Raw genomic sequence first — 26,134 nt, 5'->3', positions numbered from 1 at the left:
GGGACACCCCCGGGGATCTGGGGACACCCCTGGGGATTTGGGGACACCCCCGGGGATCTGGGGACACCCCTGGGGATTTGGGGACACCCCTGAGGAGTTTTGGGGACACCCCCGGGGATTTGGGGACACCCCCGGGGATCTGGAGACACCCCCGGGGATTTGGGGACACCCCCGGGGATCTGGGGACACCCCTGGGGATTTGGGGACACCCCCGGGGATCTGGGGACACCCCCTGGGGATCTGGGGACACCCCTGGGGATTTGGGGACATCCCCTGGGGATCTGGGGACACCCCCGGGGATCTGGGGACACCCCCGGGGATCTGGGGACACCCCTGGGGATCTGGGGACACCCCCGGGGATCTGGAGACACCCCTGGGAATTTGGGGACACCCCCGGGGATCTGGGGACACCCCCGGGGATTTGGGGACATCCCCGGGGATTTGGGGACACCCCCGGGGATTTGGGGACATCCCCGGGGATTTGGGGACATCCCTGAGGAGTTTTGGGGGACACCCCCGGGGATTTGGGGACACCCCCCGGGGATTTGGGGACATCCCCCGGAGATTTGGGGACACCCCTGGGGATTTGGGGAGTCCCGAGGGGATTTGGGGGAGTCCCGAGGGGATTTGGGGACATCCCTGAGGAGTTTTGGGGGACACCCCCGGGGAGTTTGGGGACACCCCCGGGGATTTGGGGAGTCCCGAGGGGATTTGGGGAGTCCCGAGGGGATTTGGGGGAGTCCCGAGGGGAGTTGGGGACATCCCTGAGGAGTTTTGGGGACACCCCGGGGATTTGGGGACACCCGAGAGGATTTGGGAACACCCCCGGGGATTTGGGGGGGACTCGAGGGGAGTTTGGGGAGTCCCGAGGGGATTTGGGAACATCCCTGAGGAGTTTTGGGGACACCCCCGGGGATTTGGGGGCACCCGAGAGGAGTTTGGGGAGACCTGAGGGGAGTTTGGGGAGTCCCGAGGGGATTTGGGAACATCCTTGAGGAGTTTTGGGGACACCCCCAGGGATTTGGGGAGCCCCGAGGGGAGTTTGAGGCGTTCCCGCGGGGATTTTGGGGAGTCGCCCGGGAATTTTGGGAACCCCCGCAGGATCTGAGGGCTCTGTGGAGGGATTCGGGCTGGATTTTTGGATGATTTTGGGGGAGATTTGGGGCAGGATTTTGGGGGTGTTTGGGGGGGCGATTTTGGGCTGGATTTGGGTTTTTTTCTGGGGTGATTTTGGGCTGGATTTTGGGGATGATTTTGGGGTGAATTTGGGGTGTTTTGGGGCTCACAGGTGCCATTGGTGTGCACCTCGCTCTCCCCGGGGCAGGATTTGGGTTTTTTTGGGGCTGGATTTTGGGATGATTTGGGCAGGATTTGGGGGTGATTTTGGGGTGAATTTGGGGATTTTTTGGGGTGAATTTGGGATGTTTGGGGGCTCACAGGTGCCGTTGGTGTGCACCTCGCTCTCCCAGAACGCCACGCGCTCCCCCGAGTGGTTCCTGCCCACGAACTGCACCCGGTACGAGGTCCCGGGCCGGAGGTCCCCGAGCCGGTACCGGCCCAGGGAGGAGTTGGCCCGGCCCGAGGAGCGCCAGGGCTCCTCCGCTGCGGGGCGAGAGGGGGTCGTGGGGGGGCCCAAAACCCCCTCCAAATACCCCAAACTCCTCCCAAAACACCCCCAGCCCGCGCCCGCGTTTTTCCCAGTGAGGTTCAGTCCCAAAATACCAAGAAATTGCCCCAAATCCCCTCCCAGTCCTTCCCAGTGTCCCCAAATCCCTTCCCAGTGTCCCCAAATCCCCTCCCAGTGCCCCTAAATCCCCTCCCAGTGCCCCTAAATCCCCTCCCAGTGCCCCCAAATCCCCTCCCAATCCCTCCCAGTGTCCCCAGATCCCCTCCCAGTCCTTCCCAGTGTCCCCCCAGTCCCTCCCAGTGCCCCTAAATCCCTCCCCCAGTCCCCTCTCCCAGTGCCCCCAAATCCCTCCCAATCCCTCCCAGTGCCCCTAAATCCCCTCCCCGTCCCTCCCAGTGCCCCTAAATCCCCTCCCAACTCCCTCCCAGTGCCCCCAAATCCCTCCCAGTCCCTCCCAGTGCCCCCAGATCCCCCTCCCAATCCCTCCCAGTGCCCCCAAATCCCCTCCCAGTCCCTCCCAGTGCCCCTAAATCCCCTCCCAGTGCCCCTAAATCTCCTCCCAGTGCCCCCAGTTCCCCTCCCAGTCCCTCCCAGTCCCTTACTGGTTTTGCTCATGTACTCGACCTCGAACTCGATGTTGGCCTGCGGCTGGGCCAGGGTCCAGCGCAGCTCCGTGAAATCCTCGCCCACCTCCCCAAACCCGACCGTGCCCAGCACCGGCAGCACTGGGGGGGGGGCACGGGGGTCACCCCCAAATCCCCCCACCCCAAAAACCCCTCCCCCACCCCTGGGGAACCCCCCCGACCTCGCCATTTTGGGGGTCTCGAGGTGTCCCCTCCCCCCCCGTGGTAATTTTGGGGCCATTCAAAATTTTGGGGTCCTCCCACCCTTTTTTGGGGCCCGCCCCGGTAGTTTTGGGGTCCCCTCACTTTTTCGCCCTCCCCCCCCTCGCTCATTTCGGGGTCCCACCCCGGCAGCTTTGGGGGTTCCTTCCCCCCAGAAATTTCAGATCCCCCCGCTTCATTTCGGGCTCCCCCCAACAGTTTTTGGGGTCTCACTCCGGCAGTTTTGGGGTCCCCCAAGTGGTTTTAGTCCCCCCCGGGCCATTTCGGATCCCCCCCAGTTTCAGGCAGTTTTTGGGGTCCCCGGCGGTTTTTAGGGTCGGTTTTGGGGGTCCCCCCACGGTTTTTGGGGTCAATTTTTGGGGGTCTCCCCCGCAGTTTTTGGGCTCAGTTTTTGGGGTCTCCCCGCAGATTCCGGGTCGGGTTTTGAGGTCCCCCCGCGATTTTTTGGGTGCGTTTTTGGGGTGCTCCCCTCAGTTTTCAGGGCCGGTTTTTGGAGCCGTTTTTTGGGCTCAGTTTTTGGGGTGCCCCTCGCAGTTTTTGGAGCCGGTTTTGGGTCGGTTTTTTGATCCCCCCCCCCGCAGTTTTTGGGCTCAGTTTTTGGCTCAGTTTTTGGGGTTCCCCCGCAGTTTTTTGGCTCGGGTTTTGGGCTCAGTTTTTGGGGTTCCCTCGCTGGTTTTGGGCCCAGTTTTTGGGGTTCCCCCACGGTTTTCGGGGCCGGTTTTTCAGGCGGGATTTTTGGGTCGAGTTTTGGGATCTCCCTGCGGGTTTTTTGGGCTCAGTTTTTGGGGTCCCCCTCCGGGATTTTCGAGCTCAGTTTTTGGGGTCCCCCTGCGGGTTTTTTAGGCTGTTTTGGGGTCCCCTGCGGTTTTTTGGGCTCAGTTTTTGGGGTGCCCTCCGGGTTTTTCGGGTGGGTTTTCGGGGTGCCCTCCGGGATTTTCGGGACCGGTTTTTGGGGTGCCCTCCGGGATTTTCGGGTGGGTTTTCGGGGTGCCCTCCGGGATATTCGGGACCGGTTTTTGGGGTGCCCTCCGGGTTTTTCGGGTGGGTTTCGGGGTGCCCTCGGGATATTTCCGGGACCGGTTTTGGGGTGCCCTCCGGGTTTTCCGGGGTTTGGGTGCCCTCGGGATTCGGGACCGGTTTTTGGGTGCCCTCCGGGTTTTTTGGGTGTTTGGGGTGCCCTCCGGGATATTTCGGGACCGGTTTTGGGGTGCCGCTGCGGGTTTTCGGGGCGTACGGCCGGGGCGAGGCTGCCGAGGCGCACGAGGGGCGCGCCGGGGCCGTGGCGGGTGCGCGCGCGGAGCTCCAGCCGGTACCGCCCGCGCGGCTCCAGCCGGGCCAGGGTCGTGTTCAGGGTCCCGGGCGGGAACAAGATCTCCATGGGGATCCCCTCCTCGCTCTGGTTCTCTGCGGGGGAAGGGTCCGGGATGCGAGGGAACCCCAAAAAAAACCCGCCCTCCCGAATGGCCCGAAACAGCTCCGAATTACCCTAAAAAAACCCGCCCGGAATGGTCCAAACAGCCCCTAATTAACACAAAAATCCCACCTGGAATAGCCCAAACAACCCCAAGTTATTAAGAAAAACCGGTCCGGAATGGCCCAAAACAGCCCCGAATTAACCCCAAAAAACCCGCCCAGAATGGCCCAAAATAGCTCCGAATTAACCCCAGAAACCCGCCCAGAATGGCCCGAAAGAGCCCCGAATTAACCCCAAAAACCCCGCACGGAACAGCCTGAATTAACCTAAAAAACCCCACCTGGAATAGCCCAAAAAAACCCAAATTAACCTAAAAAAACCCCAACCCAGAATGACCCGAAACAGCCCCAGACAGCGCCAAATGAACCCCCCAAAAAATCCCAAACAGCCGCGAATTAATCTCAAAAGCCCATCAGGAACAGCCCAACCCAGCCCCAAACAACTCCCAAACGAAGCCCCCAAAAACCCCACCCGGAATAGCCCCAAAGAGCCCCGAACAAACCCCAAAAAACATCCCTGGGATGGCCCCAAAGAGCCCCGAACAAACCCCAAAAAACATCCCTGGGATGGCCCCAAAGAGCCCCGAACAAACCCCAAAAAACATCCCTGGGATGGCCCCAAAGAGCCCCGAATTAACCCCAAAAAACATCCCTGGGATGGCCCCAAGGAGCCCTGAACAAACCCCAAAAAACATCCCTGGGATGGCCCCAAAGAGCCCCGAATCAACCCCAAAAACATCCCTGGGACGGATCCCCAAACAAACCCCAAAAAACATCCCCTGGGATGGCCCCAAGGATCCCCAAACAAACCCCAAAAAACATCCCTGGGATGGCCCCAAAGAGCCCCGAATCAACCTTAAACCCCCCACCCCAGAATGGCCCAAAACAGTCCAGAATTAACCCAAAACATTCCCAGTCTATCCCAGGGCTCCCAGTGCCCCCCAAACCCCATCCCAGTGCCCCCAGTGCTCTCCCCAGTCCCTCCCAGTGCTCCCAGTGCCCCCCCCATCCCTCCCAGTGCCCCCCAAACCCCATCCCAGTCCCTCCCAGTGCCCCCAAACCCCATTCCAGTGCTCCCAGTGTCCTCTCCAGTCCCTCCCAGTGCCCCCAGTGGCCCCCCACAACCCCGTCCCAGTGCCCCCAGTGCCCCCCCCAGTGCCCCAGTGCCCACCCCCAGTGGCTCCCAGTGCTCCCCCCATCCCTCCCAGTGCTCCCAGCACGCACGCAGCCGGTACTGGAGCACGAAGCCGCTCAGGACGCCGTTGGGGTGGCGCTGCCGCCGCCACTCGAGGCTCAGCGCGGTGTCCCCGAGGCGCTCCACGCGCAGCTCCTCGGGGGGGCCCGGCACTGGGGGAGGGGGGGGGTCAGGGACCCCCCAAAAATCCCGCCCAGATCCTCTCCCAAGGCTCTGCTCAGGGACCCCGAAAATTCCCCCCCAAATCCTCCCAAAGGTTCGGGTCAGAGACCCCCAAAAATACCCCCGAATCCTCCCCCGATTTCCATTTTTGGGGTATTTTAGGATGCCAAATTTCCCCTTTTGAGGTCCCGATTTCCCTTTCTGGAATCCCAATTCCCCTTTTGGGGGTCCCGGGGGGTATCTCAGGATCCCAATTTCCCCTTTTTGGGGATCCTGGGGTCCATCTCGCCATCCCAATCTCCCTTTTTGGGATCCCAATTCCCCTTTTTGGGGGTCCCAGGGGGTATTTCACGATCCCAATTTCCCCTTTTTAGGGGTCCCGGGATTTATCTCACGATCCCAATTTCCCTTTTTTGGGACCCTCATTCCCTTTGTGGGGGTCCCAGGGTTTATCTCACGATCCCAATTTCCCCTTTTTGGGATCCCAATTTCCCCTTTTTGGGATCCCATTTCCCCTTTTTTGGGGGTCCCAGGGGGTATTTCACGATCCCCATTTCCCCTTTTTGGGATCCCCATTTCCCCTTTTTGGGATCCCCAATTTCCCCTTTTTGGGATCCCCATTTCCCCTTTTTGGGGGTCCCAGGGGGTATTTCACGATCCCAATTTCCCTTTTTTGGGATCTCCATTCCCCTTTTTTGGGGGTCCCAGGGTTTATCTCACGATCCCCAATTCCCCTTTTTGAGGGTCCCAGGGTTTATCTCACGATCCCCATTTCCCCTTTTTGGGATCCCAATTTCCCCTTTTTGGGACCCTCATTCCCTTTGTGGGGGTCCCAGGGGGTATTTCACGATCCCAATTTCCCCTTTTTGGGATTCCCATTCCCCTTTTTTGGGATCCCGGGGTTTATCTCACGATCCCCAATTCCCCCTTTTGGGATTCCCATTCCCCTTTGGGATCCCGGGGTTTATCTCACGCTCCCAATTCCCCTGTTTGAGGGTCCCAGGGTTTATCTCACGATCCCAATTTCCCCTTTTTGGGATCCCAATTTCCCCTTTTTTGGGGGTCCCAGGGGGTATTTCACGATCCCCATTTCCCCTTTTTGGGATCCCCATTTCCCCTTTTTGGGATCCCCATTTCCCCTTTTTGGGATCCCAATTTTCCCTTTTTGGGATCCCCATTCCCCTCTTTTTGGGGGTCCCAGGGGGTATTTCACGATCCCAATTTCCCCTTTTTGGGATCCCCATTTCCCCTCTTTGGGATCCCCATTTCCCCTTTTTGGGATCCCAATTTCCCCTTTTTGGGATCCCAATTTCCCCTTTTTGGGATTCCCATTCCCCTTTTCTGGGATCCCGGGGTTTATCTCACGATCCCCAATTCCCCTTTTTGGGATCCCCATTCCCCTTTTTTGGGGGTCCCAGGGGGTATTTCACGATCCCAATTTCCCCTTTTTGGGATTCCCATTCCCCTTTTTAGGGGTCCTGGGATTTATCTCACGATCCCCAATTCCCCTTTTTGGGATCCCAATTTCCCCTTTTTGGGATCCCAATTTCCCCTTTTTAGGATCCCAATTTCCCCTTTTTAGGATCCAAATTTCCCCTTTTTGGGATTCCCATTCCCCTTTTTTGGGATCCCGGGGTTTATCTCACGATCCCCAATTCCCCTTTTTGGGGGTCCCGGGGGGGCTCTCACCTCCCTCGGGGGTGTGGAAGCGGATCTCGGCGCTGGGGGGTCCCGCGCCCCTCCCGTTGAACACGAGCACCTGCAGCCGGTAGCGGCTCCAGGGCTGCAGCGCCCCCAGCAGGGCGCCCCCGGCCTCGCCCGGCACCGTCAGCGCCCCCGGCTGGGGAGGGGGCTCGGGGCTCCCGGGGGGCCGGGGGTGCTCCCCCACCCACCCGTCCCTCCAGTACAGCACCTGCGGGGTTGGGGGGACGAGAGGGGGCGTCAGGAGCCCCGAAAAATGGGCGAAAATTCACCTAAAAATGACCCCGAAATGCCCCAAAATATCCCCAAAACTGTCCCCCCAAAATGCCCCAAAATCGCCTTAAAATTCCTCCCAAAAATGCCCCAAACCCCTCCCCAAAATGGCCCAAAATACCACCCAAAAATGCCCCAAAATAACCCCCAAAATGGCCCAAAATACCACCCCAAAATGCCCCAAAATATCCCCCAAACTGTTCCCAAAAATCGCCTTAAAATTCCTCCCCAAACCTCCCAAAAATGCCCCAAACCCCTCCCTAAAATGGCCCCAAAATATCCCCCAAAGATGGCTCAACCCCCCCAAAAGTGCCTCCAAAATACCACCCAAAAACGCCCCAAAATATCCCCCAAAAATGCCCCAACCCCCCCAAAATCGCCTTAAAATACCCCCAAAACCTCCCCAAAAATACCCCAAAATATCCCAAAAAATGCCTGAAAATTCTCTCCAAAAATCCCCCAAACCCACCCAAAACTGCCCCAAAATTCCCCCCAAATTCCTTAAATTCCCCTTCCCCCAGCCCCCCAATTTCTCCTTGGGGGGCATCAGGACCCCCCAAAAATGCCCCAAATTTTCCTCCAGATCGGCATTTGGGAATTCCCTGCAGGATTTTGGGAATTCCTGTTGGGTTTTTTGGGTTTCCCTGCAGGATTTTGGGAATTCTGGATGGGATTTTGGGGTTCCCATTGGGATTTTTGGGGGTTTCCCTTGGGATTTTGGGAATTCCTGTTGGGATTTTGGGGTTCCCATTGGGATTTTGGGGTTTCCCTTTGGGATTTTGGGAATTCCTGTTGGGATTTTGGGACTCCCATTGGGATTTTGGGGATTCCCTTTGGGACTTTGGAGATTCCCGGCAGGATTTTGGGAATTCCCGTTGGGATTCTGGGAATCTGGGGATGGATTTTGGGAATTCCCAGTAGGAATTTCAGAATTCCTGTTGGGATTTTGGGGATTCTGGGTGGGATTTTCGGGATTCTCGGTGGATTTGGGGGAATCCCGTCGGGATTTTGGGAATTCCCTTTGGGATTTTGGGAATTCCAGGTGGGGTTTGGGAATTCCCATTGGGATTTTGGGAATTCCCTTTGGGATTTTGGGAACTCCCTTTGGGATTTTGGGAATCCTGTTGGGATTTTGGGAATTCCCTTTGGGATTTTGGGAATTCCAGGTGGGGTTTGGGAGTTCCCTTTGGGATTTTGGGAACTCCCTTTGGGATTTTGGGAATTTTGGGGGGTTCCTCACCCGGTAGCCCCTCAGGTGTCCCCGCAGGTCGCTTGAGGCCCTGCTCAGGCTCCAGGTGACGCGGACGCTGGTGCTGTTCAGGATCTCCACCCCCACATTCTCGGGGTACACCAGGGGCACTGGGGGGGTCGGGGGGCTCAGGACCCCCCAAATACAGGGAACCCCCCCTCCTCTCAAAACCCCCAAATCAGGGCGCTATAACCCCCCCCCCCCAAAAAAGGGGAATTCAACCCCAAAGTGCAGCCCCGGGTTTGGGGTCAGCCCAGATTTGGGGTCCCACCCAACCTTGGATCTCCTGAAATTGCCAAATTTGGGGTCCCACCTAGCGTGGGATCTCCCAGCACCCCCAGATTTGGGCTCTCCACCACCCCAGATTTGGGGTGTCCCCCTGATTTGGGCTCTCCACCACCCCAAATGTGGGGTGTCCCTGTTTTCTCCCCCACCACCCCAAATTTGGGTTCTCCAGCACCCCAGATTTGGGTTCTCCCCCCAATTTGGGTTCTGCCCCCGATTTGGTGTCTCCAGCACCCCCAGATTTGGGGTCTCTCCCCGATTTGGGGTCTCTCCCCCCGATCTGGGGTCCCTATTTCGGGGTGGGGTCCCCCAGACTCACGGTCCTCCCCAGAGTATCCGATGACCACGGGGGGCTCGGGGCCCTTCCCGGCCTCATTCACCGCCTGCACCCGGATCTCGTAGGGGCTGAAAGTTGGGGTGTCCCGGACCACCAGGGGGGGCTCCCCGACCGTGGCCTCGGCCCAGCGGCCCCGGCCCGGCTCCAGCGGCCGCCACTGCACCCGGTACTGGAGCTCGGGGGCGTTCCAGTCCCCGGGGGGCAGCGGCTGGGGGGGGGAGAGCACCCCAAAAATCAGCCCCAAATCCTAAACACAGCGCTGAAACCCAAATCCCAGCCCTGAACCCCTAAATACAGCCCTGAACCCCAAAATCAGCCCTAAATCCAAAATCCACTAACCCAAAACCTCCAAACCACCTACCCCAAAAACAAACCAAAAGCTGAACCCAAACCCACCCTGCCCCAAATCCCACCCTGACCCCAAAATCAGCCCCGAACCCCAAAAACAGCCCGAATCCCATCCCCACCACTGCACCCGGTACCGGAGCTCGGGGGCGCTCCAGTCCCCCGGGTGGCAGCGGCTGGGGGGGGAGAGCACCCCAAAAATCAGCCCTAAATCCTAAACACAGCGCTGAAACCCAAATCCCAGCCCTGAACCCCTAAATACAGCCCTGAACCCCAAAATCAGCCCCAAATCCTAAACACAGCGCTGAAACCCAAATCCCAGCCCTGAACCCCTAAATACAGCCCTGAACCCCAAAATCAGCCCTAAATCCTAAACACAGCGCTGAAACCCAAATCCCAGCCCTGAACCCCAAATCCCAGCCCTGAACCCCAAAATCAGCCCTAAATCCAAAATCCAGCGCTGAAACCCAAATCCCAGCCCTGAACCCCAAATCCCAGCCCTGAACCCCAAAATCAGCCCCGAACCCCAAAAATCAGCCCCGAATCCCATCCCCACCACTGCACCCGGTACCGGAGCTCGGGGGCGCTCCAGTCCCCCGGGTGGCAGCGGCTGGGGGGGAACGGGACCCCAAAAATCGGCATTGAACCCCAAAATCAGCTCTAAATCCTAAATCCAGCCTCGAACCCCAGAAACCAACCCCAAATCCTAAATCCAGCCCCAAATCCTAAATCCAGCCCTGAACACCAAATTCAGCCCAAACCCAGAACCCCCCAACTTCCCCAAAACCCCTCCCAGACCCCACCAAACCCCACTGGAAACCCCCAAATCCCCTCCAGGACCCCCCAAATCCAACTCAAACCCCCCAAACCCACCCCAAGGCTCCCAAATCCCCCCAGGGACCCCCCAGAACTCCCCATATCCCCCCAGGATCCCCAAAAGGTCCCAAAAATCCCCCTAGGACCCTCTGAGGACCTCCAAAACCCCCCCAGGACCCCCCAAAACCCTCCCAGGAAACCCCCAAATCCCCCCCAGATCCTTCCAAGACCCTCCAAAACCACCCCAAGCCCCCAAAAAATCCCCCTAGGACCCCCGGAGCCCCCCCAAACTCCCCTACATCCCCCCAGGAACTCCCCAGGACTCCCAAAATCCCCCCAGGACCCCCCAAAATCCCCCAAACCCACCCCAAGCTCCCCCAAATCCTCCCAGGACCCCCCAAAATTTCCCCAGGACCTCCCAAATCCCCCAAAAAATCCCCCTAGGAACCCCAAACCCCCCAAAATCCCCCAGGACCCCCCAAACCCATCCCAAGCCCCCCAAATCCCTCCAGGACCCCGAAATCCCCCCAAAATCCCCCAAATCCCCCCAAAATGCCCCCGTACCTGCCAGGTGATCACCAGGTTGTTGGTCTCGTTCCCCTCCCCCTTCACCCCCATCGGGTACCGCTCGGGGGCTGTGGGGAAAAAGGGTCAGGGACCCCAAAAATCCCCCAAAATCCCCCCAAAAAATGCCCCCAAAACAGCCCAGAAACCCCCCGGGATAGTTTTGGGGTATTTCATGGGGATTTTGGGGTTACTTCATGGGACTTTTTTTCTGTATTTAGGGTGATTTTGGGGTTTTTAATGGGGATTTTGGGGTTGTTTAATGGGGATTTTTGGGCATTTAAAGGGATTTCTGGGTTATTTGACAGGGTTTTTTGGGGGATTTAATGGGATTTTTTGGGGATTTAAGGGAATTTAATGGGAATTTTTTTGGGATTTAGGCTATTCCAGCTCCCTCACCGTCGGGGTCAGTGCTGATGGGGTTTATGGGGATTTTGGGTGCATTTAATGGGATTTTGGGGTTATTTAGTGGGATTTTTGAGTTATTTAATGGGATTTTGGGGTTATTTAGTGTGATTTTTTGGGATTTAATGGGATTTTTGAGTTATTTAATGGGATTTTGTAGGGATTTAACAGGATTTAGTGGTATTTTTGGGATGGAGGCAATTCCAGCTCCCTCACCGGCGGGGTCGGTGCTGACGGTGGCGCTGGGCGCGCTGGGCTCGCCCCTCCCGTAGCCGTTGACGGCGAGGACACGGAACCGGTACCGCCCGTACGGGGACAGCGCCAGCTGGGCCCAGGGCTGCACCCCCGGCACCGTCAGCACCTCCTCGAAACGGCCCGGGGAGAAAATGCCCTCCTCCTGCTCCACCACGAACTCTGCGGGCACAAAAGGGTTAAAAATGCACCCTAAAATATCCTAAATATCCTAAATATCACCAAATGCCCTCCTCCTGCTCCACCACCAACTCTGCGGGCACAAAAGGGTTAAAAACTACCCCAAAATACTCCAAAATCCCAAATCCCCAAACCCTGAAATTCCCCAAAACCCCCTCCTCCTGCTCCACCACGAACTCGGTGGGCACAAAATGGTTAAATGGGATCCCAAAATACCCTAAATATCCCAAATTCCCACTCCAGACCCCCCCAAATCCCCCCCCCCAAACCCCTCCCCAGAACCCCAGGACCCCCTCAAATTCCCCAAATTACCACTCCAGACCCCCCCAAATTCCATCCCAGACCCCCTCAGGACCCCCCAGACCCCAAAATTCCCCAAATTCCATCCTAGACCCCCTCAGGACCCCCCGAAATTCCCCAAATTCCATCCTAGACCCCCTCAGGACCCCCCAAACCCCCCCAGGACCCCCAGATCCCCCCTCACTCTCCACGGGGCTGTTGTGCTCCTCGCCCGGGGTCCAGCTGAGCCGGACCTGGCGCTCGCTCGGCTCCCGCACCTGCACGTCCTGCACCGGGCCCGGCCGGCCTGGGAATGGGGAAAAATGGGGGAAAATTATTACCCCATTAATTCCCTATTATTTCCCCATTATTACCCCATTAGTTCCCCATTATTTCTCTCATTAATTCCCAATTATCACCCAATCAATTCCCCATTAACCCTCCAATAATTCCCCATTAATTTTCTATTTCCCCCCAATTTTCCCCCAATTTTTCCCCATTTCCCCCCCAAATTTTCCCCCTATTATTTCCCCATTTTTTCACCATTATTCCCCCAATTTTCCCCCATTTTTTCACCATAATTTTCCCAATTTTTTCATGTTCCTTTCCCAGTTTCCCAGTTCCCTGGCAGTTTTCAGGGTCCCCTTCCCATTTTGGGGTCCCCTGCCAGTTTTGGGGTCCCCTCCCCATCTTCAAGGTCTCCTCCCCATTTTTGGGGTCCCCTCCCCTTTTTTGGGGTCCCCATCAGTTTTTCGGGTCCCCTGGCAGTTTCAGGGTCCCTCGGCAGTTTTGGGGCTCCCCTGGCAGTTTCGGGGTCCCCTGGCAGTTTTGGGGCTCCCCTGGCAGTTTCGGGGTTCCCGGCAGTTTTGGGGTCCCCCGGCAGTTTCAGGGTCCCCCGGCAGTTTCAGGGTCTCACCCACGACCCTGAGCTCGGCCTCAGCCTCGGCCGCGTCCAGGCGGGTCCAGGCGCGGCAGCGGAACCGGCCCTGGTCCGGGTAATCGACCCCGGCCACCGTCAGCGTGTCCCCGGCCACCGAGAACCTGGGGGGACACGGGGACATCAGGGACCCCAAAAATCCCCAAAATCCTGTCTGGGACCCCCCCAAAACCCCCTGATCCGGGTAATCCACCCCGGCCACCGTCAGCGTGTCCCCGGCCACTGAGAACCTGGGGGGCAGGGGGCGTCAGGGACCCCCCAAAAACACCCACAAAACCCAAAATCCTGCCTGGGACACCCCCAAATCCCACCAAACCCATCCTGGGACCCCCAAACCCATCCTGGGATCCCCCAAACCCCCCCAGGACCCCCAGGACCCCCCCAGCCCCTCACTTGTCGCTGTCGGCGCTCTCCAGCACGGGGCTCCCGTTCAACAGCCAGAGGAGACCCCTCCCAAACCCATCCTGGGACCCCCAAACCCTAACTGGGTCCCCCAAATCCCCCCTAAACCCATCCTGGGACCCCCCTAAACCTCCCCATGACCCCTCAAACCCCCCCAGGACCCCCAAACCCATCCTGGGACCCTCCCCAGCCCCTCACTTGTCGCTGTCGGGGTTCTCCAGCATGGGGCTCCCATTCAACAGACAGAGGAGACCCCTCCCCAAATCCATCCTGGGACCCCCAAATCCCCCCCATAACCCATTCTGGGACCCCCCAAAGCCCCCCAGGACCCCCCCAGGACCCCCCAAACCCCCCCAGGACCCCCCCCAGCCCCTCACTTGTCGCTGTCGGCGCTCTCCAGCACGGGGCTCCCGTTCAACAGCCAGAGGAGACCCCTCCCCAAATCCATCCTGGGACCCCCCAAACCCTGCCAGGACCCCCCAAACCCCCACAGGACCCTCCCCAGCCCCTCACTTGTCGCTGTCGGCGCTCTCGAGCACGGGGCTCCCGTCTCGCAGCCAGAGCAGCCCGCGCGGCTCCAGCCCGGGGTCCCAGGTCGCCCCGCACGTGAACGTCACCGTCTCGCCCTTCTTGGCCGTGACGCTCTGGGGGGGCACCTCGATCCGGGTGGCCGCTGGGGGACGGGGGGGGGGGACAGCGTGATTTGGGGGGCTGGGGGGGTTTGGGGGGTCCCAGGATGGGTTTGGGAGGGCCTGGAAGGGATTTGGGGGAGGGGGGGATTTAGGGGTGCTGGGGGTCCCGGGCTGAGCTCAGGGGATCCCGGGCTGGACTTGGGGGGAGGGTCCCAGACTGGGCTCGAGGGGTCCCGGGGGTCTCAGGGGGATCCCGGGTGTCTCAGGGGGTTCTGGGGGGGTCTCAGGTGGTCCCGGGGGTCTCAGGGTGGGTCCCGGGGGTCTCAGGGGGATCCCGGGGGTCTGGGGCGGTCCCGGGGGTCTCAGAGGGGTCTCAGGGGATATCAGGGGTCTCAGGGGGATGCTGGGTGTCTCAGGGCGGTCCCGGGGGTCTCAGGGGGGTCTCAGGGGATATCAGGGGGTCTCAGGGGGTCTCAGGGTGGGTCCCGGGGATCTCAGGGGGTCCCAGAGGTCTCAGGGGGTCTCAGGGATATCAGGGGTCTCAGGGGGATGCTGGGTGTCTCGGGGCGTCCCGGGGGTCTCAGGGGGTCTCAGGGATATCAGGGGGGTCTCAGGGGGATCCCGGGGTCCCGGCGGTCTCAGGGGGTCTCAGGGGATATCAGGGGGTCTCAGGGGATGCTGGGGGTCTCGGGGCGGTCCGGGGGTCTCAGGGGGTCTCAGGGGATATCAGGGGGTCCCGGGGGTCTCAGGGTGGGTCCGGGGGTCTCAGGGGGTCTCAGGGGATATCAGGGGGTCTCAGGGGGATGCTGGGGGTCTCGGGGCGGTCCCAGGGGTCTCAGGGGGTTCCCTCACCGCGCACGTCCAGCCGGGCGCTGACGCTGGCGTTGCTGTGCGCGTTTTGCGCGCGGCACGTGAAGCGCGAAGCGGCGGGCGGCCGCGGCCGGCCCAGGCGCAGGGAGCCGTTGGTGAAGGCGAAGGCGCGATCGTCCTGCAGGGCCGGCTCCAGCGCCGGGCTCAGCCTGCGGGCAACACCGGCACCGAACGGGGCTCAGAGGGGCTGGGGGGCCCTGAGCGAATTCTGGGGGGCCCTGAGCAAATTCTGGGGGGTTCTGAGCAGGTTTTGGGGGGTGTCTGGGGCATCCTGAGCAGATTTCGGAGGGGTTTTGGGGGGTCCTGAGCAGAATTTGGGGGGTCCTGAGCAGAATTTGGGGGGTCCTGAGCAGGTTTTGGGGGGTTCTGAGAAAATTCTGGGGGTCCTGAGCAGATTTGGAAGGGAGTTGGGGGATCCTGAGCAAATTCTGGGGGATCCTGAGCAGATTTTGGGGGTGGATTGATCAGATTTTGGGGTGTTTTGGGTCTGGGGTCTCTCACCACTCCACGGTGGGCGCGGGGGCCCCGAAGGCCCGGCAGTGCAGGAACGCTGTCTGGTTCTCCACCACGGTGTAGAGCGCCGAGTCCGGGGTCAGGATCTGCACCGGCAGCTCTGGGGGGGTTTGGGGGGGTCAGGGAACCCCAGGGATCCCAAATCCATCTCTGGGACCCCAAATTCATCCCCAGGGTCCCAAATCCATCCCCACCGTCCCAAAATCCATCCTGGGATCCCAAATCTGCACCCTGGGATTTGCACCGGCAGCTCTGGGGGGGTTGGGGGGGCCAGGGATCCCCAGGGACCCCAAATTCCATCCCCAGAGTCCCAAATTCCATTCTGGGATCCCAAAATCCGTCCCCAGGGTCCAAAATCCATCCCCAGGGGGAGTCCCAGGGGGAATTGAGCAGATTTTGGGGGGTTTTGGGGAGATACTAAACAGATTTTGGGGGGTTCCAGGAGGGTCCCAAAGGGACTGGGCGGATTTGGGGGGTTTGGGGGGATATTGAGAAGATGTAGGGGCGTTTGAGGGGATATTGAGCAGGTTTTTGGGGTGTTTTGGGGGGACATTGAGCAGATCTTGGGAGGGTCCTGGGGGGTTTTAGGGGATTTGGGTGTTTGGGGCATTTTGGGGGTTTTAGGGTGTTTTGGGGGGACATTGAGCAGATTTTAGGGGAGGTCCCCGGGGGTTTTAGGGGGTTTAGGGGTGTTTTGGGGGGACATTGAGGAGATCTTGGGAGGGTCCCTGGGGGGATTTGGGGGGTTTGGGGTTTTTAGGGTGTTTTGGGGGGACATTGAGCAAATCTTAGGAGGGTCCCTGGGGGGTTTGGGGTGTTTTTGGGGGTGACCCACCCACGACGTAGACGAAGGCGTTGGCCAGGAGCCGCCCGTGGCTGTTGCTGGCCTCGCACTGAGCCACCATGGAGTCGTTGGGCTCCAGGCGGGACAGGATCAGCGCCCCGTCCCGGAGAGTGCGGCGGCCCGGGTCAGGCAGCTCTGGGGACATTGGGGACATCACTGGGGACACCAAAAACCAGCCCAAGGGACACCAAAACCACCCCTGGGGACAAGACCAGCACCCTGTCCTGGAGAGCGCAGCACCCTGAGACAGGCAGCTCTGGGGACATTGGGGACATCACTGGGGACATCACTGGGGACATTGGGGACATCACTGGGGACACCAAAAACCAGCCCAAGGGACACCAAAACCACCCCTGGGGACAGGATCAGAGCCCTGTCCCGGAGAGTGTGGCGGCCCGGGTCAGGCAGCTCTGGGGACATCACTGGGGACACCAAGAACCAATGCAGCGACACCAAAACCACCCTGGGACAGCGCCAGGGCCATCTCGGGCACCTCTTCAGGGACATTTGAGGACATTGGGGACATCGGGGGACACCAAAATCCCTGGGGACATCAACCCCCCCACCTCCCCATCCCCAGGAAACCCCCAAACCCTCAGGGACACCCAAGGGACCCCAAAAGCCCCCAAAGGACCCCCACAATGCCCTCCCCCACCCATTAAAGACCCCCAAAACCCCTCAAATCCCCTCCCGCAGCCCCCCAAACCCCCCCGAATCCTCTCCCCAGCCTCCCCAACCCGCCCCCCCGAGCCCCCCGAGCCCCCAGCCCCCCCCCGGGCCCCCCTTTGCCCCCTACCGTCGATGGGGACCCCGTTGAGGCTCCAGCTGACGCGGGGTCGGGGTTTGCCGCCCACCTGGCAGTCCAGGCGCGCCGTCTCGCCCGGGCCGAACACCCCGCTCTGCGGCCGCCGCAGCCAGTACGGGGCGGCTGGGGACGCTGGGTCAGACTGGGACCCTCCCAGTGCCTCCCAGTATAGCCCAGTGCCTCCCAGTACAGCCCAGTGCCTCCCGGTACAGCCCAGTACAGCCCAGTACAGCCCAGTGCCCATCCCAGTCCATCCCAGTCCATCTCAGTCCATCCCAGTCCCTCCCAGTTCCCCCAGTCCCTCCCAGTCCCCCCATTCCATCCCAGTCCATCCCAGTTCCCCCAGTCCCTCCCAGTCCATCCCAGTATATCCCAGTATATCCCAGTCCCTCCCAGTCGCTCCCAGTTCCCCCAGTACCCTGCACGGTGACGCGGTGGCTCCTCCTGGCCGTGCCCAGCCCGTTGGTGGCCGCGCACTCGTAGTCGCCGTCGTCGGCCTCGCTGACGTTGAGCAGCCGCAGCGTGTGGTTGAAGTTGTCCAGCACGGCCCGGCCCGGCGGCAGCGGCGCGTTCAGCCGGCGCCACCACACCCAGGGCGTGGGGCTGCAACAGAACCGGGATTAAACTGGGATTACACTGGGATTAAACTGGGATAAACCTGGGATAAACCCAGGATGATCCCTGACACCCCTGGGATATCCCCAGGTACCCCTTAGGACGCCCCAGGTACCCCCAGATCTGTTCAGCCGGTGCCACCACACCCAGGGCGTGGGGCTGCAATAAAACCGGGATTAAACTGGGATTAAACCGGGACTAAACTGGGATTAAACTGGGATAAACCCGGGATAATCCCTGACACCCCTGGGATATCCCCAGGTACACCCAGATCTGCTCAGCCGGCGCCACCACACCCAGGGCGTGGGGCTGCAACAGAACTGGGATTAAACTGAGATTAAACCGGGATAGATCTGGGATTAAACCAGGATAAATCCGGGATTAAACTGGGATAGATCTGGGATTAAACCCGGATAAATCCGGGATTAAACTGGGATAGATCTGGGATTAAACCTGGATAGATCTGGGATTAAACCCGGATAATCCCTGGAATTCCCTGAGACCCCTGGGATACTCCTTGGGACCCCCTGAGCCAGCCCCAGGGACCACCCAGACCCCCCCAAGACCCCTCTGGACCCCCAGAGAGCCCCCACAGATCACCCCCAAGACCCCCCCAGGACTCCCCAGGACCCTCCCAAGACCCTTCTGGACCCCCCCAGAATCCCCCAGGACCTGTCTGGATCCTCCCAGGACCCTCCAGACCCTCCCCAAGACCCTTCTGGAACCCCCCAGGACCCCCCAACATCCCCCCAAGATCCCCCCAGGACCCACTCAAGACCCTCATGGATTCCTCAGGACCCCTCCAGACGCCCCCAGACCCCTCTTGATCCCCCCAGGAACCCTCAGGACACCCCAAGACCCTTCTGGATCCCCCCAGACGCCCCCCCAGAGCCCCCCCGGACCCCTCCCCACTCACAGCCCCTCGGCGATGCACTCCAGCACCAGGGTCTCCCCCCTCAGGGCCACGTGGGTGGGTTGGGGGTCCCTGGGGACCACCAGGCGGGGCGGCCGCGACTTCACCGAGTTACCTGGGGGGGGAAAGGAGGGGTTAGAGACCCCCACAGAGCCCCCCAAAATCTTGGGAACCTCCCCAAACCCTCCCAAACTCCCTCAAATTCAAGAGGATCCCCCCAAACCACCTAAATTCCTGAGGATCCTCCCAAAACACCCCCAAATTTGGGGGTCTGGGGTCCCCTGAAGGGGGATTTGGGACTTTGGGGTCCCTAAAGGGGAATTTGGGGTCCCTTGAAGGGGGATTTGGGGTCCCTTGAAGGGGGATTTGGGGTCCTTGAAGGGGGAATTTAGGGTTCAAGGATACCCTGAAGGAGGATTTGGGGTTTTGGAGTTCCCTAGAGAGGGAAATTGGGGTTTTGTGATCCCCTAAATGAGGATTTGGGGTTTTGTGATCCCCCAAAGGGGAATTTGGGTTTCAGGGATCCCCTTGATGGCGGATTTGGGGTTCTGGGATCCCCTGAAGGGAATTTGGGGTTTTGGGGTCACTAAAGGGGATGTGGGATCCTCTGAAAGGGGATTTGGGGTTCAGGGATCCCCTAAAGGGGGGATATGGAGTTCTGGGGTCTCCTAAATGAGGATTTGGGGTGCCCTGAAGGAGGATTTGGGGTTTTGGGGATCCCCTGAAGGGGAATTTGGTGTTTTGGGGTCACTAAAGGGGGATTTGGGGTCCGTTTTGGGGGGATTTGGGGTTTTGGGGTGCGGCTCACTGGGGGTGACGCGCAGGACCAGCGGCTCCTTCTGGATGATGGTTCGGGGCCCCAGGTAATGGGCGTGGCAGATGTAATCGGGGTGGCTGTCCCCGACCTGGGCATTGGCAAAGTACAGGAACCCGTCCTGGCCCATGCTCACCCGCGCGTCCTCGCGCTGATGTGCACGATCCTGTGCGGGGAAAAACCCCAAATCTGACCCCAAATCTGACCCCAAACCTGGCCCCAAATCTGACCCCAAAACTGACCCCAAACCTGGCCCCAAATCTGACCCCAAATCTGACCTAAAACTGGCCCCAAATCTGACCCCAAAACTGACCTAAACCTGATCCTAAACCTGCCCAAAACTGACCCCAAAGCAGCCCCAGGAACCCGTCCTGGCCCATGCTCACCCGCGCGTCCTGCGCGATGTGCACGATCCCTGTGCGGGAAAAACCCCAAATCTGACCCCAAATCTGACCCCAAACTGACCCCAAACCTGGCCCCAAATCTGACCTAAAACTGGTCTTAAACCTGGCCCCAAACCAGCTCCAAACCTGACCCCAAAGCAGCCCCAGGAACCCGTCCTGGCCCATGCTCACCCACGCGTCCTGCGCGATGTGCACGATCCCTGTGCGGGAAAAACCCCAAATCTGACCCCAAACCTGACCCCAAAACTGCCTTAAACCTCAGCCTAAACCTGGCCCCAAAGCAGCCCCAAACCTGACCCCAAAGCAGCCCCAGGAATCCGTCCTGGCCCATGCTCACCTGCGCGTCCTGGGCAACGTGCACGATCCCTGAGAGATAAACAGGGATCAAACCCCAAATCTGACCCTAAAACTGACCTAAAACTGCCTTAAACCTGAGCCTAAACCTGGCCCCAAACCTGACCCCAAACTGACCCCCAAACGTGACCCTAAAACTGATCCTAAACCTGACCCAAACTAACCCCGAACCTGACCCCAAACTGACCCTAAAACTGCCCCCAAACTGACCCTAAAATTGATCCTAAACCTGCCCCAAACCAGCCCCAGGAACCCCAAACCTGACCCCAGACTTGCCCCGGGACCCCAAAACTTACCCCAAACCTGACCCCAAACGCTCACCCCAAACCAGCCCCAGGGTCAGGGGGTCCCCAAAATGCAACCGAGGTGTAGAAGGGATTTTGGGGGTGTCACGGGGTTCGGATTGGGGGTCAGAGGGGATTTTGGGGGCTCAGGGAGGATTTTGGGGGTTTCAGGGCAGAATTTGGGGTTCACTGGAGGATTTTGGGGGTGTCGTGTGAGATTATGGGGGGTCCACGGGAGGGTTTGGGGGTCCAAGGAGGATTTTGGGGTTCAGAGTGGATTTTGGGGGATTCAGGGAAGGATTTTCGGGTCTGGGGAGGATTTTGGGGTTCGTGGGAGGATTTGGGGGGGTCCAGGGAAGATTTGGAGGTCCAGGGGAGGATTTTGGGGGTCCAGGGAGGATTTTTGGAGTTCAGGGAGGATTTTGGGGTTTTGGGGGCAGATTTGGGGGTCCAGGGAGGATTTTTGGGTTTCAGGGGAGGATTTTGGGGGAGGATTTGGGTGTCCAGGCAGGATTTGAGGGTATTTGGGGGCAGATTTGGGGGTCCAGGGAGGATTTTGGGGTTTTGGGGGAGGATTTGGGATTTTGGGGGAGGATTTGGGTGTCCAGGGAGGATTTGGGGGTTTTGGGGGGGAGGATTTGGGGGTCCAGGGAGGATTTGGGGGTTTTGGGGGGAGTTTTTGGGTTTCAGGGGAGGATTTTGGGGACGGATTTGGGGGTCCAGGGAGGATTTGGCTGTGTCATGGGAGATTTTGGGGTTTTGGGGTGCACAGCGGGATTTGGGGGTGCACAGTGGGATTTTGGGGTTTCGGGAGGGATTTTGGGGTTTCGGGTGGGATTTTGGGGTGCAGGATAAACCCCCCAGCCCCCCCCCCAGCCCCCAGCCCCATTTGCTCACGGCTGTTGAGCCAGTAGATCCGGGGGGGCACGGCGCTCGGGGGGGGCTCGCAGGGCAGCACCACGGGGTCCCCCTCCTCCACCTGCACCGGCGTCACCTTCTCCTTGGGCCACTGCGGCGGGGCTGGGGGGGCACGGCGGCTGCCGCACCCCAAAAACCCACAGCACCCCAAAAACCCACGGGGGCCCAAAACAGGGACCCCAGAAACCCACAGGGAGCCCAAACAGGGACCCCAAAAACCCACGGGGACCCCAAACAGGGACCCCAGAAACCAACGGGGACCCAAAACAGGGACCCCAGAAACCCACTGCATCCCAAAACAGGGACCCAAAAAACCCACAGGGACCCCAAACAGGGACCCCAAAAACCCACAGCACCCCAAAAACCCACAGGGACCCAAAAACCCACAGGGACCCAAAACAGGGACCCCAAAAACCCACAGTACCCCAAAAACCCACAGGAACCCCAAACAGGGACCCCAAAAACCCACAGCACCCCAAAAACCCACAGCACCCCAAAACAGGGACCCAAAAAACCCACAGGGACCCCAAACAGGGAACCCAAAACCCACAGCACCCCAAAACCCACAGGGACCCAAAACAGGGACCCCAGAAACCCACTGCACCCCAAAACCCACAGGGACCCAAAAACCCACAGGGAGCCCAAAACAGGGACCCCAAAAACCAACGGGGACCCAAAACAGGGACCCCAGAAACCCACAGGGACCCCAAAAACCCACAGCACCCCAAAACAGGGACCCAAAAAACCCACAGGGACCCCAAACAGGGACCCCAAAAACCCACAGCACCCCAAAAACCCACAGGAACCCCAAACAGGGACCCCAAAAACCCACTGCACCCCAAAAACCCACAGCACCCCAAAACAGGGACCCAAAAAACCCACAGGGACCCCAAACAGGGAACCCAAAAACCCACGGGGACCCCAAAAACGCACAGGGACCCAAAACAGGGACCCCAAAAACCCACAGTACCCCAAAAACCCACAGCACCCCAAAAACCCACAGCACCCCAAACAGGGACCCAAAAACCCACAGGGACCCCAAACAGGGAACCCAAAAACCCACAGCACCCCAAAAACCCACAGGGACCCAAAACAGGGACCCCAGAAACCCACAGGGAGCCCAAAACAGGGACCCCAAAAACCCACGGGGACCCAAAAACCCACGGGGACCCCAAAAACCCCCGGGGACCCAAAACAGGGACCCCAGAAACCCACAGGGAGCCCAAAACAGGGACCCCAAAAACCCACGGGGACCCCAAACAGGGACCCCAAAAACCAACGGGGACCCAAAACAGGGACCCCAGAAACCCACAGGGACCCCAAAAACCCACAGCACCCCAAAACAGGGACCCAAAAAACCCACAGGGACCCCAAACAGGGACCCCAAAAACCCACAGCACCCCAAAAACCCACAGTACCCCAAAAACCCACAGGAACCCCAAACAGGGACCCCAAAAACCCACAGCACCCCAAAAACCCACAGCACCCCAAAACAGGGACCCAAAAAACCCACAGGGACCCCAAACAGGGAACCCAAAAACCCACAGCACCCCAAAAACCCACAGGGACCCAAAACAGGGACCCCAGAAACCCACTGCACCCCAAAAACCCACAGGGACCCAAAAACCCACAGGGAGCCCAAAACAGGGACCCCAAAAACCAACGGGGACCCAAAACAGGGACCCCAGAATCCCACTGCACCCCAAAAACCCACAGCACCCCAAAACAGGGACCCAAAAAACCCACAGGGACCCCAAACAGGGAACCCAAAAACCCACGGGGACCCCAAAACCCACAGGGACCCCCAAACAGGGACCCCAAAAACCCACAGCACCCCAAAAACCCACAGGAACCCCAAACAGGGACCCCAAAAACCCACTGCACCCCAAAAACCCACAGCACCCCCAAAACAGGGACCCAAAAACCCACAGGGACCCCAAACAGGGAACCCAAAAACCCACGGGGACCCCAAAAACGCACAGGGACCCAAAACAGGGACCCCAAAAACCCACAGCACCCCAAAAACCCACAGGGACCCAAAAACCCACAGGGAGCCCAAAACAGGGACCCCAAAAACCAACGGGGACCCAAAACAGGGACCCCAGAAACCCACAGGGACCCCAAAAACCCACAGCACCCCAAAACAGGGACCCAAAAAACCCACAGGGACCCCAAACAGGGAACCCAAAAACCCACGGGGACCCCAAAAACCCACAGGGACCCCAAACAGGGACCCCAAAAACCCACAGCACCCCAAAAACCCACAGGAACCCCAAACAGGGACCCCAAAAACCCACTGCACCCCAAAAACCCACAGCACCCCAAAACAGGGACCCAAAAAACCCACAGGGACCCCAAACAGGGAACCCAAAAACCCACGGGGACCCCAAAAACGCACAGGGACCCAAAACAGGGACCCCAAAAACCCACAGCACCCCAAAAACCCACAGGAACCCCAAACAGGGACCCCAAAAACCCACAGCACCCCAAAAACCCACAGCACCCCAAAACAGGGACCCAAAAACCCACGGGGACCCCAAACAGGGAACCCAAAAACCCACGGGGACCCCAAAAACGCACAGGAACCCAAAACAGGGACCCCAAAAACCCACGGGGACCCCAAACAGGGAACCCAGAAACCCACGGGAACCCCAAAACCGGGAACCCCAAAAACCAACAGGGACCTCTAAAACTAACGGGAACCCAAAACCAGACGGGCACCCCAAAAACTGACTGGGAACCCAAAACAGGCACCCCAAAACCAGCCAGGGGCTCCCGCGCTGTCCCTGAGGGGGTTGGGAGGATTTTGGGGTCATTTAGGGGATTTAGGCGCTCACTGTCAGCAATGACCCTGGGTTATTCTGGGGTGGATTTTGGGGTGATTTTAAGGGATTTAGGCACTCACTCTCAGCGATGACCCTGGGTTATTTTGGGGTGATTTAGGTGATTTAGGCACTCACTCTCATCAATGACCCTGGGTTATTTTGGGTATGTTTAGGGGATTTAGGCACTCACTCTCAGCAATGACCCTGGGTTATTTTGGGGTGATTTTAGGGGATTTAGGCACTCACTCTCAGCGATGACCCTGCTCTCGGGTGACAGCGCTGTCCCCAGCGCGGTTTTGGGGTAGGTTTACGGTTATTTTGGGTATGTTTAGGGGATTTAGGCACTCACTCTCAGTGATGACCCTGGGTTATTTTGGGGTGATTTAGGTGATTTAGGCACTCACTCTCAGCGATGACCCTGGGTTATTTCGGGTATGTGTAGGTAATTTAGGCACTCACTCTCAGCGATGACCCTGCTCTCGGGTGACAGTGCCGTCCCCAGCGTGGTTTTGGGGCGGATTTAGGGTTATTTTGGGGCGGATTTTAGGAGATTTAGGCACTCACTCTCATCAATGACCCTGGGTTATTTTGGGGTGATTTTAGGGGATTTAGGCACTCACTCTCAGCGACGACCCTGGGTTATTTTGGGGTGATTTTAGGGGATTTAGGCACTCACTCTCAGCGACGACCCTGGGTTATTTTGGGGTGATTTAGGTGATTTAGGCACTCACTCTCAGCGATGACCCTGCTCTCGGGTGACAGTGCCGTCCCCAGCGTGGTTTTGGGGTGGATTTAGGGTTATTTTGGGGTGATTTAGGTGATTTAGGCACTCACTCTCAGCGATGACCCTGCTCTCGGGTGACAGCGCTGTCCCCAGCGCGTTGGTGGCCTCGCAGCGGAACCGGCCCTGCAGGCGCCCGGCCAGGCTGGCGTTGATGACCAAGGTGCCCCCCCCGGGGGACACCGAGACCCCCGGGAGCTCCGCCGGGGACAAGGACGGGGACGGGAAGGGGCGGCCATCGAGGGTCCAGCGGAACCTGCGGGGACAGGGGGACAGTGAGGGGGGGACAGGGACAGTGAGCGGGACATGGGGACAGGGACAGGGGGACAGTGAGGGGGGGACAGGGACAGGGACAGGGGGACACGGGTCAGGGACACAGGGAAAGGACAGTGAGAGGGACACAGGGACAGGGACACAGGGACATGGGGACAGGGACAGTGAGAGGGACACGGGGACAGGGACAGAGGGAGAATGAGAGGGACAGGGACACGGGGACAAGGACAGGGGGACACGGACACAGGGACAGGGGGACACGGACACAGGGACAGCAACAGGGACAGGCGGCCATCGCAGGTCCAGCGGAACCTGTGGGGACAGTGATAGGGGGACAGGGACACGGAAAATGGTGACACGGGTGACCCCCAGGTGACGCGGGTGACACGGGTGACCCCAGGTGACACGGGTGACCCCCAGGTGACACGGGTGACACACGGGTGACCCCCAGGTGACACGGGTGACCCCCAGGTGACACGGGTGACACTCACTGCACGGGCGGGTTGCCACTGGCCGCGCACTTGAGCACGGCGTCGTCGCTGGGGAACACCACGAGCTGCTCCGGGGGCGCCTCCGTCAGCTCGGGGGGCTGCTGGACTGGGGGGGGGCAGCGGCTGGGACCCCAGCTGGGACCCCAAAACACCCCGGGACCCCAAACAAGGACCCCAAAACCCACCTGGGACCACAAACAAGGACCCCAAAACACCCCGGGACCCCAAAACCCACCTGGGACCCCAAAACCCACCTGGGACCCCAAACAAGGACCCCAAAACCCACCTGGGACCACAAACAAGGACCCCAAAACCCACCTGGGACCACAAAACCCACCTGGGACCCCCCTCAGGCACCCCAAAATTCCCCCCAGACCACCCTAAAACCCCCCAAACCGCCCCGGGACCCCCCAGACACTCCAAACCCCCCTGGGACCCCCCAGAATTCTTCTGGAGACCCCCCAGACCCCC

The 26,134-nt window shown here is 59.6% G+C and overlaps 1 protein-coding gene across 1 annotated transcript in view; it reads right to left on the bottom strand.

The window, feature by feature from the left end:
* Nucleotides 1-328: 328 nt before the first annotated feature.
* Nucleotides 329-26,134, bottom strand: part of L1CAM (L1 cell adhesion molecule) — a gene marked incomplete at its 3' end in the record, with an annotated part of 29,809 nt that continues 4,003 nt past the window's right edge. Inside the window, exons 4-27 of the mRNA XM_030970750.1 lie at nt 25,664-25,769; nt 24,953-25,155; nt 21,273-21,395; nt 19,918-19,937; nt 19,328-19,478; nt 18,523-18,634; nt 17,410-17,594; nt 16,983-17,114; nt 16,178-16,321; nt 15,331-15,442; nt 14,812-14,978; nt 13,841-14,000; nt 12,905-13,029; nt 12,194-12,295; nt 11,494-11,691; nt 10,873-10,943; nt 9,130-9,355; nt 8,517-8,635; nt 6,992-7,214; nt 5,170-5,292; nt 3,703-3,876; nt 2,230-2,352; nt 1,438-1,602; nt 329-341 (exon numbers count right to left, since the gene is read on the bottom strand). Coding sequence (XP_030826610.1) covers nt 329-341; nt 1,438-1,602; nt 2,230-2,352; nt 3,703-3,876; nt 5,170-5,292; nt 6,992-7,214; nt 8,517-8,635; nt 9,130-9,355; nt 10,873-10,943; nt 11,494-11,691; nt 12,194-12,295; nt 12,905-13,029; nt 13,841-14,000; nt 14,812-14,978; nt 15,331-15,442; nt 16,178-16,321; nt 16,983-17,114; nt 17,410-17,594; nt 18,523-18,634; nt 19,328-19,478; nt 19,918-19,937; nt 21,273-21,395; nt 24,953-25,155; nt 25,664-25,769 — 3,277 coding nt within the window. The remainder of the gene's footprint in view (nt 342-1,437; nt 1,603-2,229; nt 2,353-3,702; nt 3,877-5,169; nt 5,293-6,991; nt 7,215-8,516; nt 8,636-9,129; nt 9,356-10,872; nt 10,944-11,493; nt 11,692-12,193; nt 12,296-12,904; nt 13,030-13,840; nt 14,001-14,811; nt 14,979-15,330; nt 15,443-16,177; nt 16,322-16,982; nt 17,115-17,409; nt 17,595-18,522; nt 18,635-19,327; nt 19,479-19,917; nt 19,938-21,272; nt 21,396-24,952; nt 25,156-25,663; nt 25,770-26,134) is intronic.

The sequence above is a fragment of the Camarhynchus parvulus genome, unplaced genomic scaffold (genome assembly GCF_901933205.1).
Source record: "Camarhynchus parvulus unplaced genomic scaffold, STF_HiC, whole genome shotgun sequence".
NCBI lineage: Eukaryota > Metazoa > Chordata > Aves > Passeriformes > Thraupidae > Camarhynchus > Camarhynchus parvulus.
This window is presented reverse-complemented; position numbering and strand designations above follow the sequence as displayed.